This window comes from Passer domesticus, chromosome 8 (assembly GCF_036417665.1).
Source record: "Passer domesticus isolate bPasDom1 chromosome 8, bPasDom1.hap1, whole genome shotgun sequence".
NCBI classification, from domain to species: domain Eukaryota; kingdom Metazoa; phylum Chordata; class Aves; order Passeriformes; family Passeridae; genus Passer; species Passer domesticus.
The window spans coordinates 3,577,504-3,596,968 of NC_087481.1; the positions used below are offsets into that span (position 1 = coordinate 3,577,504).

Sequence of the window (19,465 nt, forward strand, 5' to 3'; positions counted from 1 at the left end):
ACTTGTTCATACCAAGCCTTGGGAGCATGAGGTGCAGGATTGACAATGGAAAGCAAGAGAGTCATTCAAGAGGGATGAGTTTAACTGTCCATTTTATTACACTTCTATTTATTTCACTCTAATAAGCCAAGCCAAGCTTTTCTTGGAGGCAGAATGTGTGTGGGAGGCACTACAATATTATCCCATAGCTCTGGGCTGAATGGCACCCAGACTTGGGCTGCACGAGCTGGGGAAAAAGATGTTCCTGCCCTTGAACTTCCTTCCTATCAACAACTGAAAACAACATTATAAATCAATAAACTAACATTACAATGAAATCAATTATAATAAAAATGAAATATTTTTTCTTACGTTATTCCAATGATCCACGCAAAACAATGGGATTTTTAAAGCAAATTAATCAGCTGAGAAGGCGGCACTCTGCAAACAGAACTGACTGAAAATGAATGGGACAGAAATCAGTAACTCTGAAATTTTATTTGCTGTCAAATACATCCCACCCAGCCAGCCCCACACAATCCCCATCCCATCACTCCCAATTGGGATCCCACTGCTCCCAATCCCTTTCCAACCCCATCTCCCCCTGGTGGTTGTGGAATTGAGTGAGTTTAGCCTGGGATTGAGTTTTTTTGAGGAGGGAACAAGCAATCTGAGGAGGGATTGAGCCTATAGGGGTTAAAATTCAGTTGTTTTCAGTGGGATTTGAGTGGTTTTGAGATGACAGATCCCTCTTGGCTTTTGGAGGGCAAAGAGAGGAAGAAGAGAAAAAAATTAAATCCAAACCAAAAGGACAATCAGGCAGGTGTGTTCCCAACACGGATCACAGGGAATGTGGGTCACCAGGGCTGTGCCCAGCGTGGGTCCTGCAGTGGGGGATGGAGCTGGAGCAGCACACGAAGCTCTTCCCGCACTCGGGGCACTCGCAGGGCTTCCCTCACCGGTGCCTCCGTTGGTGCTGGGTCAAGCGAGAGCTGCTGGAGAAGCTCTTCCCACACTAGGGATGCTCGTAGGGCCTCTCCCCAGTGTGGATGCGCCGGTGCCTGACAAGGTGGGAGTTGTGCCTGAATCCCTTCCCGCAGTCGGGGCAGCAGAAGGGCCTCTCCTCTGTGTGACTCTGATAGTGCCGGAAAAGATGGAAGCGGATCCGAAATCCCTTCCCACACTTGGAACACTCATAGGGCCTCTCCCCAGAGTGGATCTTTTGGTGGACAATCAGGCTGGAATGCTGGCTGAAGCTTTTCCCACACTCCCCACACTCATAGGGCCGTTCCCCAGTGTGGGTCCTCCGGTGGCTGATCAGGTGGGAGCTCTGCCTGAAGCTTTTCCCACATTCCTCACACTCGTGGGGCCTCTCCCCAGTGTGGATGAGCCGGTGCCTGATGAGGGTGGAGTTGCGCCTGAAGCCCTGCCCGCAGTCAGGGCAGCGGAAGGGCCTCTCCTCTGTGTGCGTGCGCTGGTGCACGAGGAGATCAGAGCTGCTCTGAAACCTCTTCCTGCACTGATCACACTCGTAGGGCCTCTCCTCAGTGTGGCTCCTCCGGTGCACGATCAGGTGGGAGCTCCACCTGAAGCTCCTCCCACACTCCTCGCACTTGTGGGGCTTCTCCCCATCAGGAACCTCCTCATGGACCACCAGCTCTGAGCTCTGGCTCCATCTCCGGCCGCCTTCCCGGCCCAGGCTGGCTCTTTCCCCCTCAGATCCCCGCCATCTGTGTTTGCAGCCCCTCCTCGTGCAGCATCTCCGGGGCTTTTCCTCCCCGTTGGGTTCCTGCGCTGTGGAGCCGCTCAAAACGGCCTCTGCCACGAGGTTCTGCCGCGGGGATTTGTCCTCCCTGCTCTCCATCCTCAGCTCCTGCTCTGGGGGAGGAAGGACAAGGACAGGATGGCATTTGCCTCTGCGCCACAGGCAAGGGCAAGGAGATTCCCCCAGGCTGTCCTGCAGCCGGGGCGGTGCTGGGCTGGGAGATGGAGCAGGACAGAGGGGGAAAGGGGCACTGACTTCCTCGTCCCCTGCCTCAGTGTCCAGGGACATATTCCTCTCTCTCACTGCCTCACAAGAAGTGGCAATGGGAAATCCTGGTTTGGGGAAAACAAGGGATGAGCACATTAACTTTGAAAGTCTTTCCACCCAAGTCCCTCTCTACAAGTTACCGGGCATCTGGGCTCCAGAAAAACCTCCCAAACACCAAGATTCAGCCTTGAAAAAGCCTCCCAGGAATTCACCGGCCCTGCTCCCTCCTCTCTGCTCTTTGGGAGTTCCCCCTGTCCCAGCTGCTGGGGTTACGCTTGCATTGCGGGTCCCCCTTCTCCTCGGTGCCCACCCTCCCCAGCCTGCTGGCAGTCCCAGCAATCCCAAAAGCTGCCCCCTCTTCGCTCTGCCCATTCAGGGGTGCCGGGGCTTTTTGGGCTCCCTTTTGGGCTCCCTTCTCCCCTCATTCTCTGCTCTGGGCTGCAGGGGCTCCAAGGAGTCCCCCCTGCCCCTCTCCAGCCTCTGTAGGCTCCCGCCCATGGCGGCGCTCCCCCCTCTCTGGGCTCCCCACTTTGGGCTCCTGGGGGACACAGGGCTCTGCTCCTCCAGGCTGCCTCTGCCGCCAGCCGCCACCGCCACCCCCCGATGTCCCCCCAAGGGGCTTTTTCTGCCCTGCCTTGGAGTTCTTCATTCTCCAAACATCCCCCCAAAAAATCCCAACCCAGGCACTCCCCAGAATATTTGGGCTGAGCTCCACCTCCCCGGGCACCTCCAGACTTCCCATGTGCCTGACCCTGGGACGAGCTGGAACACCTTGGACCCCCATTCCAGCCTTTCCCTGCCCCCAGCCCCACCCTTCTGCAAAACCAGACACGCCCTGAACTCCCCCTTCCTGAACATCCTGGGTGTCCCTATGCCATGTCCCACCTTTTTTGGTAAACCCTGCACTCCCCTTTCCTGGGCTCCAGGCCCCCTGGAACTCCCTTCTACCTCTCCATGTCCCTGCCCCCCATTTCTGTGACCCTGAGCCCCTCCTGCACCCCCATTCCTGAGACCCGAGACCCCCTTTTACCTCATTGCCCAGAACTGAGACCCCCCTGCACCCCCTTATCTGGCACCAACTCAACTTTCCCCGGCCCCCGCCTCTCCCAGCACCCAGCCCCACCCTTTTGCCTGACCTGGGATCCCTGGGCCCCCATTCCTGCATTTTCCAGCCCCCAGACCCTCCTTTTTTCACTCCCAGGACATCCCGGCACCCCCTTTCCTGGGCACAGGATTCCCTGCACACCCCATCCCAGCTCTCCCAGTCCCTGCACCCCCTTTCCTTGACTCTGAGCCCCTGAACCTCCTTCCCAGCTCTGCCAGCTCTTCAAGTCCCCCTTTCCTTGGCCTCTTGACCCCCCTGGATCCCCAGTCTCTCACGTTCAGCCCCCCAGCTCCCCCGATCTCGCTGTCCCCCCAGTTCTGCACTCCCTGCAGTACCTGGCAGTGGTGCTGTCGCAGCCCGGCCCTGTCGCCGCGTCCTCTCAGTGCCCGTTCGGGCCCTGCCCGCCCAGCCCGACACGGTCGACTGCGGGGGACACTCCCCTGTGCCCGGGCTACAGGAGAGCGGCCGGGGCTGCCAGCCCTAAACCACAGGAGCAGCTGGCAGACGCTGCTGCAGGAAGAAAGGGCCCACTCTGGGCAGGGGAAAGCCAAGGTTTATTTCAGGGCTCAGGGCAGCTCTGACCCTCAGGGCAACCTGCTGCACACAGCACACACTCAGCCCCTGCACCAGCTTGGAAAGGGGGGCGCAAACAAGGCAAAGATACATCCAACAACCAATGGGGGAAACGGGGGGTGTGCAAACTGGGCAGATGGACATGAAGGATCACAAATGAGGAAGAACCTTAAGGGAGGGCCCTGACCTCTGCCCAATCACTCCATGCCCCTGTGGGAAGATTCTGGAAAGAGGGGAAGGGAGGCCGAGGAATTGACAGAGGCCCAGGGAGGAGACTGGGGAATGGCTCTGCAGCCACAGGGAGGATTGACATGGGGGAGGAGGGAAGGCACTTGTGGCAAAGCATTTTCAGGAAAGAAGTGGGGCTACATCAGGGAACCGTTGCAAACTGAGAACAAGGAGAATAAAACACAATACAACACGGTCCGGGGTCCCCCAGACCTTGATTGTGGGGGACGTGGACGGGACCCCTGCGAGCGCTGGGGCAGCGAGCAGGGCCGGATGGAGCCGCAGAGAGCGGGGATGGTGGGGGGAGCTGAGCTGGGATATTGGGATAGCCAGGGCAGGGATATTGGGACAGCCAGGGCTGGGATATTGGGACAGCCAGGGCTGGGATATTGGGACAGCCACACCTGGGATATTGGGATAGCCACGCCTGGGATATTGGGATAGCCAGAACTGGGATGTTGGGATGGCCAGGGCTGGGATATTGGGATAGCCAGTGCTGGGATATTGGGATAGCCAGGGTTGGGATATTGGGATAGCCAGGGCTGGGATATTGGGATAGCCAGGGTTGGGATATTGGGATAGGCAGGGCTGGGATATTGGGATAGCCAGAGCTGGGATATTGGGATAGGCAGGGCTGGGATATTGGGATTGGCAGGGCTGGGATATTGGGATAGCCACGCCTGGGATATTGGGATAGCCAGAGCTGGGATATTGGGATAGCCAGAGCTGGGATATTGGGATAGCCAGAACTGGGACATTGGGATAGCCAGAACTGGGATATTGGGATAGCCAGAGCTGGGATATTGGGATAGCCAGAACTGGGATATTGGGATAGCCAGGGCTGGGATAATGGGATAGGCAGGGCTGGGATATTGGGATAGCCAGAGCTGGGACAATGGGATAGCCAGAACTGGGATATTGGGATAGCCAGGGCTGGGACATTGGGATAGCCAGGGCTGGGACATTGGGATAGCCAGGGCTGGGATATTGGGATAGGCAGGGCTGGGATATTGGGATAGCCAGTGCTCGGATATTGGGATAGCCAGAACTGGGATATTGGGATAGCCAGAGCTGGGATATTGGGATAGCCAGGGTTGGGATATTGGGATAGGCAGGGCTGGGATATTGGGATAGCCAGGGCTGGGACATGGGGATATCCAGTGCTGGGATATTGGGATAGCCATGCCTGGGATATTGAGATAGCCAGGGCTGGGACATTGGGATAGCCAGAGCTGGGATGTTGGGATGGCCAGGGCTGGGATATTGGGATAGGCAGGGCTGGGATATTGGGATAGCCAGGGCTGGGATATTGGGATAGCCAGGGCTGGGATATTGGGATAGCCAGGGCTGGGATATTGGGATAGGCAGGGCTGGGATATTGGGATAGCCAGAACTGGGATATTGGGATAGCCAGGGCTGGGACATTGGGATAGCCAGTGCTCGGATATTGGGATAGCCAGAACTGGGATATTGGGATAGCCAGAGCTGGGATATTGGGATAGGCAGGGCTGGGACATTGGGATAGCCAGTGCTGGGATATTGGGATAGCCAGAACTGGGATATTGGGATAGCCAGAGCTGGGATATTGGGATAGCCAGAACTGGATATTGAGATAGCCAGGGCTGGGACATTGGGATAGCCAGAACTGGGATATTGGGATAGCCAGGGCTGGGATATTGGGATAGCCAGAACTGGGATATTGAGATAGCCAGGGCTGGGATATTGGGATAGGCAGGGCTGGGATATTGGGATAGCCAGGGCTGGGATATTGGGATAGCCAGGGTTGGGATATTGGGATAGCCAGCCCCGGCTCAAGGACAGGAACGGGCCCGTGGCCGACAGTGCCCTGGAGATGGGGCGGGTACAACCAGAGCAGGGGGGACTGGGCAGAGCCGGGGTCTGGGCTGGGATCTGTGGGAATGGAGGACTCTGAGGGGCTGGGATGGGATCTCTATGGCTACGAGGGGTGGGATTTCATCTCCTTCCAGCTGGGACCCGGGAGCTTTGCAGTGTCCGATAGTGCCACCTGAATCACCTGGAGGTGCTGGGAATGCAAAGGGATCATGGTGGAGCAGATGAAGCATTATCTGGGACACAGCTGTGTGGAAGAGCTCCCAAAATCCATCAGACATGGTCGGGAGGCTCTGGAGCACAAAGGTGGGTGTGGGAAGAGGAGGGGAGTTCCTGTGGGAATGTGGGATTCAGGAATGAGGGCCTTGGGAATGCAGAAATTGCCATGGAATTTCCATGGCCGGATCTCTCTCATCCCAGCCAGGTGAGAATTCCATGGATGGATCTCCCCCTAACCCATTGCCCTGGGAATTCCATGGGGAAATGATTTGAATGGATGACCAATGCAATGCCAGCAGTGCAATTGGGAAATACAAAGCTGTGTTTCGTGTCAGGTTCCTAGAGGCAACGTGTGTATTTGTGATTGTGTGGAAACTGACCATGGGACAGTTATGAAGACAAATTCTAATAAATAACTGAGGAGGTAAAGCATGGAAGAAGGCCTTTGAACCTATCCTTTGTTCGCAATTACCCTTTGTAAGTCTTCAGTTGATTTAGGATCATTTGAATTAAAGCTTTAAGGATGTTTCTCTTTGACAGGAACTTTCTGCTTGTAGCTAAGCCTTAAAGAGTTTTGCAATAATAACCTTTTGAAGTATAATTTTAGAATATTGCTCGTAGTAAGGATCTTTGAAACCATAGCTTTAGAATATATAAAAAGGAAACGTGCTTATCTCGATACATTAAAAAAACAGTGAAAAGCAGCTTAAGAAAGGAAGATGAACATCTACTCAAGGATTGATGGTTTCGACCAAGAGAAGCTGGACATCACTGTTATGAGATTTGGAATTAAAAGGTGGACCCATCTGGAATCTGGACCTCAGCAGCTGGGAGACTTCTTTCTTCTTTCGGAAGCCGGACCCCACCATCTGGGGATACTCCTTTCTGGGATACATCCTGAGAAAAACTAAATCATAATAGTGTATAGAATTGTGACGTAAAAATTGGGAACGGAAACTGCTGAGAAAGCTTATGAGTACCCCTATCAATGCCTGTAAGCCTCAACTATCGGTGTGCAGCTGGAGGGAAAACTTCCCCCCCTGTACCCAGCCTGTATTGCTCATACTTTACCATATGAATTAATAAATTGATTGCTGCTTGAATATTGGCCTAGTCAAGCTTCTCATTTGTAACACAATGAGCCCTCATCCCTGCTGGGATTGCATGGGACATGGATGCCAATGCTGTGCCCAGGCCGGCTCTGCTGTGCCCGTGGCAGCGCCAGGGGAGTGCCCTGTGCCTGCCCTGAGCCCAGCACGAGCCTTTCCTTGGCTGTTGTGTGCCCTGCCCGGGGCAGGAGAGCACTGCCGGAGCGGCTTTGGTGGCCCCGGGCACCCGGCCGGGCTGCAGCCGCTGCAGGGGCTCCTGGGGAATGTTGCAGAGCAAAGCTGAAAGCAAACAACAGTTTCTGGAGGGGATTCTGCCCCTGGGCCTGTGCTGGGAGCCCAAGGGCAACAGCCCCAAGTGCTGGAGCTCAGTGTCCCTCGGCCAGGCCGTGTTCCCTGGCTCTGCCCTGTCCCTCTCCCTCTCCTGTCCCTGTCCCTGCCTCCTGTCCTTGTCCCTCAGCTCTCCTCTGTCCCTGTCCCCTCTCCCCTGGCTCTGTGAGGTCCGAAGTGGCAGCAGGACCTGGGGCAGCCCTGGGGGAGAACAACCCTGAGCCCCAGCTGGGCCAATTGCCCCAGTTCCCCCAGGGGTGCCCAGGTCACTCCCAGCATGGGCCCTGTGGCTCCCAGTCACTCCCAGTATGATCCCACTATGATCCCAGCATGGTCCCAGGTGTTACCATTCACCCCTAGGATGGTTCCAGCCTCTCCCAGTATGTTTCCAGTCACCCCCTCTTGCAGGTAAACCAGGACTCCTGAACAACTGACCGGTGTGACCAAGCAGAAGCTGTTTATTGTTTACATTACACACACTTTTCTGGATTCTACAAACTGCTAAGATCACACTTCTTGCTTGGTGCCTTTGTCTCGTTCCCTCATTCTCTGCCTCCATTTCTCAGTCTCTCTGATTGGTCACCATGCAGGTGTTTCACAGTCCCCTGTTATCCAGTTCCTGCCATCCTGGTGTGCCGTTTCTCAGCTTCTTTGTGCTTATTTTAGCACAGTTTATATCTCAGTCACCTTGATGAATTCCACAGAGCCCTGAGACAATTCTGATAAGAACAGTTGCAGAGGGTATGGCTGGTGCACACTGAGGCCTGAGTTGTTCAAATACATTGCTACAATTCCCCCTTCTTGCACCAGCCAGACCCTCTTTACTGTGTTCCCTACTAAGGGGGTCACCAACTTAATTATGCATGGAATAACACAAAGCAATAAAGTAATGACTACTAATACTAACATAATTCCCTTTACAATATCTTTCAACCATCCAGTTATTGCCCACCCCTTAAAACATTCATCCAACCCTCAGTCATTCACAGTCAATCTCTTCATGTTGTCCTGTAGTTGTTTGAGTTTCCTGTGAATGGATGCAGAATGCTCAGAGAGGTTCATACAACACATTCCTTCCAACTCCTCATACCCGTGCCCATGTGCTAACAACAACAAATCTACAGCAGCTCTATTTTGCAGTGTGCCATGGCTAATACTATCTCCACCAGTGAGCATTTGATTTAGAACAGCTGAAGCTGTGTTCAGTTGTTTAGCTGCCCAGCATCCCAACTTATTCAGTGTAGTCAAAGCCTGAGCAGCCACAACACCTGGAGCAAGGAATGATGCTGAGATTCGTGCTGGAGCACCCCAAAGCTCTACATGATCATGACAATTAGATCCTAAGCCTGTGATTGCTCTTTTAGTTCTTCTGCTGTGTCCTGCTCTCCAGATAGTCTGATTCAGCATTTGTCACATGCTAGGGGCAAACATGCTTCGTTTTCCTAGGTAACAAGTTCCACCAAAGAGATTACTTGGAATTGCAGGCCAGGCTCTGTCCCCACAGATTAAAAAGACACCAAGTGGAAGCTTTCTTACAGTCTCATTTGCACCAGCACTGCCAGGATAAGTCCAATTGTGGCAATATTTGGCCTTGTTCTGATATAATGGAGAATTGGGATTAAGGATGACACTATTATTCTTGGAATGTGGGACTAGAACATTGCTCAAATTGGTTATTTTTGCTTCCAGAAAGTAGTTAAAAAACAAGCAGTAATTTCTAGGAGCTGATCCTAACAGGTCTGGTTCTTGGGGTTCTAGTCCGGTTTCATTCAGGGATTGTGTGTGTTATCATACCTGCTTGGAAGCCTTCGCCCTTTGGCTTAATTCCCAGCCTTTTGCATCTGTCCAATTTTGTACCACCTCTGCTGATGTTACACCAATGATTCTCCATGCTTGATCTATTTGCTTCCACGTATGGCTTTCCTCTAGCTCCTACCCACCTTGCAAAACCAGTAAAATCACTCACTGGGATACCAATTAGACCTGTGTGGAAGGGATCTCCAGGCATGGCCAAGGATAAACAAGAGGAATCCACCCCAGCAGCCTTGGCCCAAGTAAGCCACATATTCTGTCAGTGCCATCCTGGTGGGTTAATTTCCTCTGCACTACAGATGTTACCACATACTACAGCCAATAGAAAAAAATCTCCCAAAACCCCACCTCTCTAATTTAAAGCTGTTCTTCATCTTGCTCATTGGTAAAGAACCCTTCCCCTCTGAGATCAGGGACAAAATCTGAACTAACTGTGCCTCTTGCTCTTTGAGCCCTTCCTCTGTTCCTTCTTTCCTGGTTCCTTTCTTTCCAGCTTCTCTTTGTTTGTTCCCTCTGATCAGGTCTAACTCCCCAGGTCCTAGGGATAAATATTTCCTTACCACACTCAATATCCTTGATTTTATTCTCTCTCTTTCTGCTCAAGTTTCTGGAGTTCACTACGATACCACTGAATAGCCTGCCCCAATTGCTCTTGATTTTCAAACAAGCTCAGTGCTTCTTGAGCAGCTTCAGGGGAATTTCCTGTTCTTCCTGTCACTTGGGATAACACCACCCAGGTATTGAATTCTTGGCTGTGCCAACAGCTGCACACCCCACACCTTGCAAAGCTTCCTCCCTCAAACTCACACCACCTGTGTGCTCCACACCCACTCATTCTAATCTCACCCAAGGATAACAAAAGCGTTTCCAGCTCTGAGGGCAATGGATGTTTTCAGGTGTTGCTGGTTGTAAGTTCATTAGTGGTATTAGGGATCAGAGTGTCCTTTTCTAGCCAGAGATGAACCCACTTTGCTGGTATCCATCAGGGTTCTTTGTCTGTAATGCCACAAACATAACCCCTTCCCCACATCAGTAAATCTGCAGGTCCTTCCAATAACCCTGTCCTAGGACTTTTAAAATAAATTTCTGGCCGATGCTGTACCAATTCAGAATCTTGCTGCAAACCTGAGTAATGTGTTAATGCTGGTGGTTCACTGTGATTGCCTACTAACCATAGAGGATTCATAGCATGGACAGCTTTCAGCACTCTGTCCTGTGGGCTCAGCCCATCCTGCCCCATTTTTTGTTTATCAAGCAGTCCTTTCAGGACCTGATGTGTCCTTTTGATGACAGCTGACGTGTGGAGTTCCCTGGAATGCCTGTGCTATGCTTCACTCCCCAAGGAGCTGAGAAATCCTGGGTTTGCCAGGCTGTGTATCCTGCCCCGTTGTGTGTTCTGATTTCCTGAGGCAAGCCCATAACAGCAAAGCAGCCTGGCCAGTGTGGAATGCCAAAGCCAGAGCCTTCACTTGTCACAGGAGTGGCCCAAGCCATGGCAGAAAAGGTGTCTGTGGTCACATGAATGCGTTTAAAGCCACCCAAAGAGGCGCAGATGGTCACATCAGTTTGCCACAGCTGCAGGGGCCCTGAACCACTGGGGTTGGCTCCAGGACCCAATCCAGCAATCATAGCCTGGCCCTGTGGACAGCTTGTGACAATTCCCTCAGCATCCTGCAGCCATATTCCAAATTGCTGGGGTAAAACTTTCACATTTTGCTGAAAAAACTCATCAGCCTTTCTGGCTTGGCCAAACTTATCCATTTTGGGAGAAGCAGAGGCCCAGAGTGGTGCCACCAATTGGCCAGCCTTCTCCTTACCTAAGGCCAGGCCTCCCTCCAATCCAGAGTAATTCCAAATACAGGTAATGAAATAATCCTTTTTGTGAGAATTGAGACACTGCCACAGTTGCAAAAAGAGTTGCCACAACCCCTGGTGCTGGATTTCTCTGCATTTCCTTCAGCAGTGCTTGCTCCATGCGCTGGACAGCACCACTACATTAAGAGAATCAGAAACCATGTTAACGGGATCATTTGGCCACTTTTCAAACACTCTGACGACAGCACGTAGCTCAAGAATCTGTAAGGAATCTCCTGGTGCCTCAAGGATTTCACTGAGCCATTTGCCTTTGTTCTGCCAGGTAAGGCCTGCTCTGGAAGTTTTTCCACTGGCATCAGTAAAAACTGTGAGGCCTCCCACAGGTTGCTTTGACAACCAAGATAATTCCTCCTCTTGTTGATGTAAAGAGAAAAGTTTATGAGTTGGAAAATGACTGCTAATGAGACACGAAAAATTCAACAGTGGCATTGTTGAATGGAACAAGGTGTCTGAATTCTGCAATGACCATTGTAAATAGTCTTTTGTTAATAGGAGAAGAATATTTTGGGGTTCCATTCCTGCAATTTCCAGTGTCCGCTTCCGTGCCTTGATTACAGCTTTTGCTATAGCCTCCATTCTTGTGGTTAAGGATTTGTTCAGATTAAATGGTCAGAACACCTATTCCAAAATTTTCAGTGGCTGGTCAGTTTATGTAATGCTGTCTTTGCATGTCACTATAGAGACAGACAAGACACCTATTTCTTCATGCACAACAGCCCATCTTTATTCTTCACAGCTCATATTTCTATGGTTTCCTAAAGACATTCTGTTTCATTTTAATTGGTTAGTAACTTAGTGCAACTCAGTTCATTGTTTAGTAGTTGCTCATGTACATGTCAGTCAAAATCTCTCCTCTCTTGTTTCAAGAATGTTTCCATTCTTGTCTCCTGCATAGAAGATGTGGGTAGAAGTCTTTCTTCTCCCAGGTGCAAATTGCTTTCTCACAGGAACTTGTCAGGCTAGCTGTTAGCTGTACTTAGCCAAAGTAGCAGGCCCGAGCCATCACTTTACAAGGGTAACAAGGCTCTTCTTTTATAGGGCTTTACCTATATGCAACATTGACATACGATTATTTCAATCTTAAAGAATAATCATAAATTTATTTCACATTAATTTTGACCTTTGTAATATTTGTGTATGATAGATTTGAGTTCAACTCTGTTTTGAATCATGCCTTCATGGAATCATAGACTCATGGAATCATGAAGGCTGGGAAAGCTCTGTGAGACCATGGAGTCCCAGCTGTGCCCGATGCTCACCTTGTCCCCAGCCCAGAGCCCTGAGTGCCACCTGCAGGCCTTCCTGGGACAGCTGCAGGGATGAGCACTGCCAAGATCCCTGGGCAGCCCCTGCCAAGGCCTGAGCAGCCTTTCCCTGGGGAAATTCCTCCTGGTGTCCACGCTGAGCCTGCCCTGGCCCAGCCTGAGGCCGTTCCCTCTGCTGCTGTGCCTGTTCCTGGGAGCACAGCCCGAACCCCGGCTGTCCCCTTCTGTCAGGGAGTTGTGCAGAGGCAGAAGGGCCCCCTGAGCCTCCTTTTCTCCAGGCTGAGCCCCTCTGCAGCTGCCTCAGCCCCTCCTGGGGCTGCAGCCAGGATGGAATCCTCGTGCTGTCCAAAGAGCAGTGTACAGACCTGCCACAGGTGCCTTTCTCAGCACATTTTAAACTTTCCTGGCTACAGAAAGGCTCTGCAGCAAGCACAGGAGTCAAGTCAGCAGGGACAGTGCCAATGTCCTTTGGCAATGCGTGCGGCCCGGCCCGGCCCGGCCCGGCCCCGTGCTCGGTGCCGCGGTTGCCTGGTAACCGCGCCCGGGCCCTCAGCGTCTGTGCCGGCGCCGCGGCCTCAGCGCCAGAGCTCGGCCCTGGCTGCTCGTTCGCAGCCTCGGCGCCTTCAGGCGGCTGCACTCGGCCATTGCCACGGCAGTTGTTGGCACAGCATTGGTTTCTGTCAGCCAGTGATGTCAATTGGTGGAGAATTGGTCTCTGTGAGCGACTCCTGAACTCGCAAAGCATTGGTCTTTGCAAGGGACTCCTGAACTCGCAGAACATTGGTTTCTGCCAGGGACTCCCGAACTGACAAAGCATTGGTCTTTGCGAGGGACTCTTGAATTTCTTTTGAAGGTAAAGATTGCCTCAATTCTACTGTCTGTTTTTGTCCCATCTGTGCTCTGAAAGAGAATGCCAGAGGGAAATAGAGGATGGGATAATGCCAGTCTTCAGTTTGGTGGCATGTGTAAAAAGTAGTAATACGTTTGTTCATTAATTAAATCAATAGCTAAATAACTATACAATTAAAAACAATAGTTAAATAGCTAAGAAAACTTCTTGTGCAGATACATATGGTTGCTGGTTTACTATAGTGCCTTGGGAATTCCATTGTAAAGGTATGCCCTGTGAAAGGAAAGTAATGAGAAGCAGCTGTAACAACAATCCTTAAACTTGCTAGAATTGCTTAGCTTGCAGAAAAGTGTATAGATATGTCTTATAAGGCATAAGTTCACTCAGTGTTCACAAAGAGGAAGACTAAGGGGGACTAAGCCGTCATCCCACGACCACCAGAAGGCAGAAAAAGACCCCTAGCAACTGAATGAGCAAGCGCAGAAGACAGATCACGTCATCCCTAAACCCGGAGAAGAAGGCAATAAAAGGTGGACTCAGGGGATAGGAATTTTGTGAGCCAAAGTGGAGCGGAGACTCCGGGCCGCCCAGCGCTGTCCTTGCTTATTCTTGCTTTCAAAAATAATAAAGATAATTATTTGATCCTTAAATTCAGTGGACTTGTTTATCACACTGCCCAGACCCTAAACTGCCCCAAATGTGCCCCAGAAATGTCTCCAGGGACCCCAAAGTGGCCCCTTTTACCCTGTCCGTGAAAATAATAAAAAAATATGTCAAAAGATCTAAAAATAGCACTAATTAGCATTAAGAAGGAGAAATAAATGGCCAGTAGTGGTCAATGATTTAATGAAAGGAATTGTTTTATTTACAACCAATGGCAAATAATTTTTTGATTGCTAAAAAATGTATTCAATTTTTCACATAAATATCAAAGGTAATAGAAATATACAGTAATACTAATATAAATTAAAAATCTGTAATTATAATTTTATAAATTAATCAATCTAATTTATTTTAAAAATGCACACTTTTTTATGTTTTGGGATGTCAGTCCAGATGGGCGATGTCAGACATGGTGAGGCGGGGGGTGAGGAGCAGGTTGTCCAAAATGGGTCAGCCTGCAAGGGGCTTGTTCCTCTCCATGCCCAGATCTCCTAGGGAGACATTCGGCATCAAGATCACCTGGGGAATTGTTCTTTCACCTCTTTTCTGAACTGAAAAATAAAAAACCACCCATATGATTAAAACCAACCATCATGCGGTCGGTGCACTTTGAAATCTCCCTCCTTAACAGAACTCCAGACTGACTCCAAGCAGCTGCACAAGCCCTGGAGACTTGAAGACAATTGAAGGGAGACAAAGAGCTCCTGAGGGCTTTCTGTGTTTTAATCAGCCCCACGGTGGATTTGGGGCTGGGTCCAGGAGCCTCAGGCACTGAGAGAAGGATGAAGAAGCTGCTCAAGGAGTCAGCAGCAAAACTCCAAGTGCCTTGGAGCATGGCTGGGCCCCAGGGAGGGCAGGGAGTGCCAAAGGCTCCCCAGGGACTGGTGAGAGCAGATCCTTGAGGCCAGGAGTGCAGGGAGCCCAAGGCTCTGGGCAGGGAACTGCAATGCTGAGCAAGGCCTGGGCTGGCTGGGGGAAGCAGAAAGGCCAAGCCCTGAGCCCAGCCTGGGCCAGCAGGGCCTGTCCCTCACGGGTGGCTCGGGGCTCTCTGTGGGGCAGGGGGATGTGAGGGGCAGCAAGGACAAATGCCATCAACCTGCAGCCCCTGCCAGCCTGGCCAGGGAGGCCGAGGGAGAGCCAAAGTGCAGCCCCTGCCAGGAAAGTTCCTGCTGTGGGGCCTCCAGAGGCGCTGCCCGAGCCCAGGGCACAAAGGCCTGGGTGCCTGTGGCCCTGCCAGCCCTGCCCAGCCCTCGGCCATCTGTCCTGCAGGCTGTGCCCCCTGTGCGTGCTGCTCCTGTGCCCTGGCCGGCTGCACTCGCCCCTCTTGCTGTGCCCCAGCATTTCTCAGCCAGCGTTTCTGTGCCCTCCCTGGGCTCCCTGCACCCAGCGCTGCCGGCTCCTGGCACACAGAGCCGGCCATGGCCCAGCCTCACGCTGCCACACCTCGAGCACCACAATTCTACCCTGGCTGGGACTTTGCTTTCTCCTCAGCTGCAGGCTGAACCTTCCAAGCTGCGCTTTGGGGAGGTTTCCTGCAATTCCCACTCTCAAGGAAAGCTCTGTCTCCTGCTGTTCATGAACAGAGAAGGGCTGGTGGGAGAAGTGCTGGTCAGAGGCTGTTTAGGGCACAGTGAACCGTGAAAATATTGAGTTTTAAAATATTCCATGAAAGGAGGAGGGGCATCAATAAATCTTCTACACTGGACTTTTAAGGGCAGACTTTGGCCTATTGAGGATGCAGATTTGGGGAGTACTAAATCATGTACTGATTCTTTTAAGGGAAACAGCCCTTAAAAACAAAGGGTTCCAGGAAGGATGGACACACTTCAGTAAAGAAACCTTGATGGAGCAAGAGTAGGCTGTTCCTTTTTGCAGAAAGATGACCCAGAGGAAGAAATGACTGGCTTGGTGGGGCATGGAGCTTTTGCATGAATTTAGGGGTTAAACAGAGGGTGCATCACCTTTGGACATAGAGGCTGGTAAATCAAGAAATTTTTAAGGATGTTGTTAGGTTCTGCAGATAGAAAATTAGAGAGGTGAAAGCTCAGTTACGACTTAACTTGGATACTTCTGTGAAGGATAATAAAAATGTTTTTATAAGTACATTAATGGAAAAAAGAGGGCTAAGGACAATCTGTATTTCTTATTGTGGGGGATATGGTTACAAAAGATGAGGAAAAGGGTGAGGTACTTCACCCCTTCTTTGCCTCAGTTTTCAACAATAAGACAGGCCATCCTCAGGACAAGTGTTCTCCTGAGCTGGTAGATGGGCACAGGGAGCAGAAGAGCCCCTGGAATCCAGGAGGAAGCAGCTGGGGAGCTGCTGAGCCACGCAGGTGCTCACAGGTGTCTCTGGGAGCAGATGGGTTCCATCGTAGGGGGATGAGAGAGCTGGTGGATGATCTCCCCAAGTTGCTCTCCATCATTTACCATCAGTCCTGGATCAGCAGGGAGGTCCCAGAGGAGTGGAGGTGCCAATGTGAGCCCATCCCCAAGAAGGGCTGGAAGGAGGATCTGGGGAGCTCCAGGCCTGTCAGCCTGATTTGGGTGCCTGGCAAGGTTATGGAACAGATCACCTTGAGAGCCATCACAGGGCACCCACAGGATGGCCGAGGGATCAGAGCCAGCCAGCGTGGATTTCAGTATCTGCATTGTTGGTCTGGCTGAGGGGATTGAGTCCAGCATCAGCAAATTTGCAGATAACACCAAGCTGGGTGTGAGTGTGGATGTGCTGGAGGAGAGGAGGGCTCTGCACAGGGCCCTGGGCAGGCTGGATCCAGGGCCCAAATCCAACAAGGTGAGGTTAAACAAGACCAAGTGCCGGGCCCTGCACTTTGGCCACAACATCCCCTGCAGCACTACAGGCTGGTGACAGAGTGGCTGGAGAGCAGCCAGGCAGAAAAGGACTTGAGGGATCAGCCCCTGCTCTGCTGCTCCTTCCCGTCTCCCCCAGGGCCCTTGCAGAGCCCCAGCCATGCTGTTTGCCCCCAGCCTGCCCACGGCCAGCCTGGGGCTGCTCACCCTGGGGCTTTTCTGTGCTGGGCATTGACCTGGCCGTGTTCTTGAGAGAGCCTGGGTAAGGAGCCTGCAGCCCCCAGGGCCTGGCCTGAGGCGTCAGCGCTGCCCCAGCAGTGCCCATGGCCTGTCCCTGCTGCAGCCCCGGCACTGCCACCCCCAGGACTGTGCCCGGCCCCGAGAGCACTCAGGCCCTGCAGCAACACCAGGGCCACCAGGGCAGCGGGGCAGGGCCACGGCAGCAGCACTGGCAACACCAAGTGCTGCTGCTGCTGCTGGGCACAGCTGCTGGGCCAGCACTGATCTGCCCCAGCTCTGCACACAGACATTGCTGCTGCAGCTCCAGAGAAGGCAACAAAAGGGCATCCCTGAAGAAAACACTGCTGGGAAATTCTTAATTCATCTAAAGCCACTGAGTGCACAGCTCCTCATTGTCACAGTCTGCGGCCACGGTGAATGTGGAGAGAAACAAAGTCAGAAATGGCAGAAACAATCATCTAGCTTTAGGGAGAATATTAAAAAAAAAAAAAAAGACAGGGAAATCAAAGAACCAAACCAACAGAACTATCAAAAATTAATTTTATTACAAGTGATTTGCAGAAATTGGCAATCAGTTTAATGCTTCCTAAGATGTCCAGTCATCAGTCTCCACACTGCAGCCTTGAGCTCCTGGTTCCTCAGGCTGTAGATGAGGGGATTCAGGGCTGGAGGCACCACCGAATACAGAACTGACACCAACAGATCCAGGGATGGGGAGGAAATGGAGGAGGGTTTCAGGCAGGCAAATACCGCAGTACTGAGAAATGCATTTCTCCTGCATTTTTCCTTTACAGATTCTTTCAGTCATCTCCTGAGAGGTACAGTTTTTTCTGGTGCTTTTCATGAATTGATTGTACTCTTGATTTAGATGGAGATTTTAGAATTGATTTCAGATGTAGAAGAATCTGAACAGAGCACAGAAACAAACTCCCTCTGTCAGCCCATTTTCATCTTCTAGATCACTTTCAAGATGTCCTTGGGGGTGTTGGAATGATGATCACACAGCTCTCCACTTCTGGCTGCAGGCTCTGCAGATTGTTTCTCTGCATTCAGTCAGGCTTGCATTCCCCAGGAGTTCTTGGTAGCCTGTCATGTTTTCTTAGGGTAGAACAGTAACAATGAAAACCTTACCAATGGCACAACTGCCCAGCCCACATGGAAATAAAAAGAACAAGCTGCCAAATTCTTCAAATATTTGTCCTGCTTTGCTGCAAGTGTGCTGCACACACAGTGTGGAAAGCCAAGAGAAGCTGCAGTTGGTGGCACATCTTGTGATAGAAGCTGCACCTCATTCTTCAGGAAAGGTTCTTGGAAAAAGCATACAGGACTGAGGAGAAGTTTCTGGAAAAACTGAAAGTGCTTTTAAGAAATTAAATGAAAATTGAAACAATTCAAGACGTTTTTCTCAATTTATTTTTATGCTCCCCTTTTCCATCTTGCACTAGTTGTCCATCCCATTAATTCCAACCAGATCTCACCTCTAAGATCCATGAGTTGGCAAGTTTTAGACATTTTAAGATACCATGACCTACACACAGTTTGGCTTCCCCTGTTTTTCTTGGAAAGCAATGTTGGAGAGGTAAGTGCAGTGCTTGGGTCAGGTACAAATTCTGCATTCAGGGAATGCGCTCTGAGAGTGTTTGACCCTCAGCAGGGACAATGCACAGCAGGGACCGAGGGGATTCCTGAGGCACTGTGCAGGAGTCCAGACTCTGGCTCTTGGCTGAACTCGGCAAAGTTCCCGTGTTTGGACAGGCTCAGGGGCTGCCCTCGGGGAACGTGGGGATCGGGGCGGGGGCGAGCGGGCAACGGACAAACGGACACGGGGACAAACGGCCCCGGAGCTTCAGTTGCAGCAGCGGCAGCAGCAGCAGCAGCGACAGCGAGACAAGAAACTTCAGATTCCCTTCTCCTCTCCCTCTCCCGCTGTCCCGTACCTCTCCCGCTCTCCCTTTCCCGGTCTCCCCTCCTCTCCCCGCCTCCCTCTCCCCGTGCCGGGCCGGGCCATGCCCCCGGCCCGCCCCCGGCCCCGGGCGGGGCTGCCCCGTGCCCGCCCCCGGCCGTCCCGCCGCCTCCTGGTCCCAGCCCGGCTCTGGCCGTGCTGGCGGTGGCGCTGCTGGGCGGGGATCAGTGCCGGGGGCTGGGGCGGCATCGCCGGCTTTTGGCTCCGCCTGGCCCGAGCCCGGCCCCGGCCCCGACGCAGGGTCCAGTCCCGGCCCCGAGCCCGAGCCCGGCCCCGGCCCCGGCCCCGGCCCCGGCTCCTCCCGGGGCCCGCGGAGGACACAGGCGGCTCAGCCGCTCCGGCCGCCTCCGCTGCAGCTTGCCCGGCCCGAGCTCCGCCGCTCGGCAGCGCGGCCCCCGGCCCCGCGGCTCCCGGGTCGCGTTGCAGGGAGCGAACGCCGGGGGATGGCCGGGCCGGGGCGGGTGAGGGGCGCTCGGGGGCCGTTGCTGGCCCCGGGCCGAGCGCTGACAGCCGCGTCCCGCCCGCAGGGAAGGCGCAGAAGCGCCTGAAGGAGCGGTACC

At 52.5% G+C, this 19,465-nt stretch overlaps 1 protein-coding gene across 1 annotated transcript; it reads right to left on the reverse strand.

The window, feature by feature from the left end:
- Positions 1-994: 994 nt before the first annotated feature.
- LOC135306119 (zinc finger protein 436-like) lies at positions 995-19,094 on the reverse strand. Its single transcript, XM_064429653.1, has 2 exons — positions 19,029-19,094; positions 995-1,618 (listed from the first exon to the last, which is right to left on the reverse strand). The coding sequence occupies exons 1-2, from the start codon at positions 19,092-19,094 to the stop codon at positions 995-997; spliced, it is 690 nt and encodes a 229-aa protein (XP_064285723.1).
- Between the last annotated feature and the right edge of the window lie 371 nt (positions 19,095-19,465).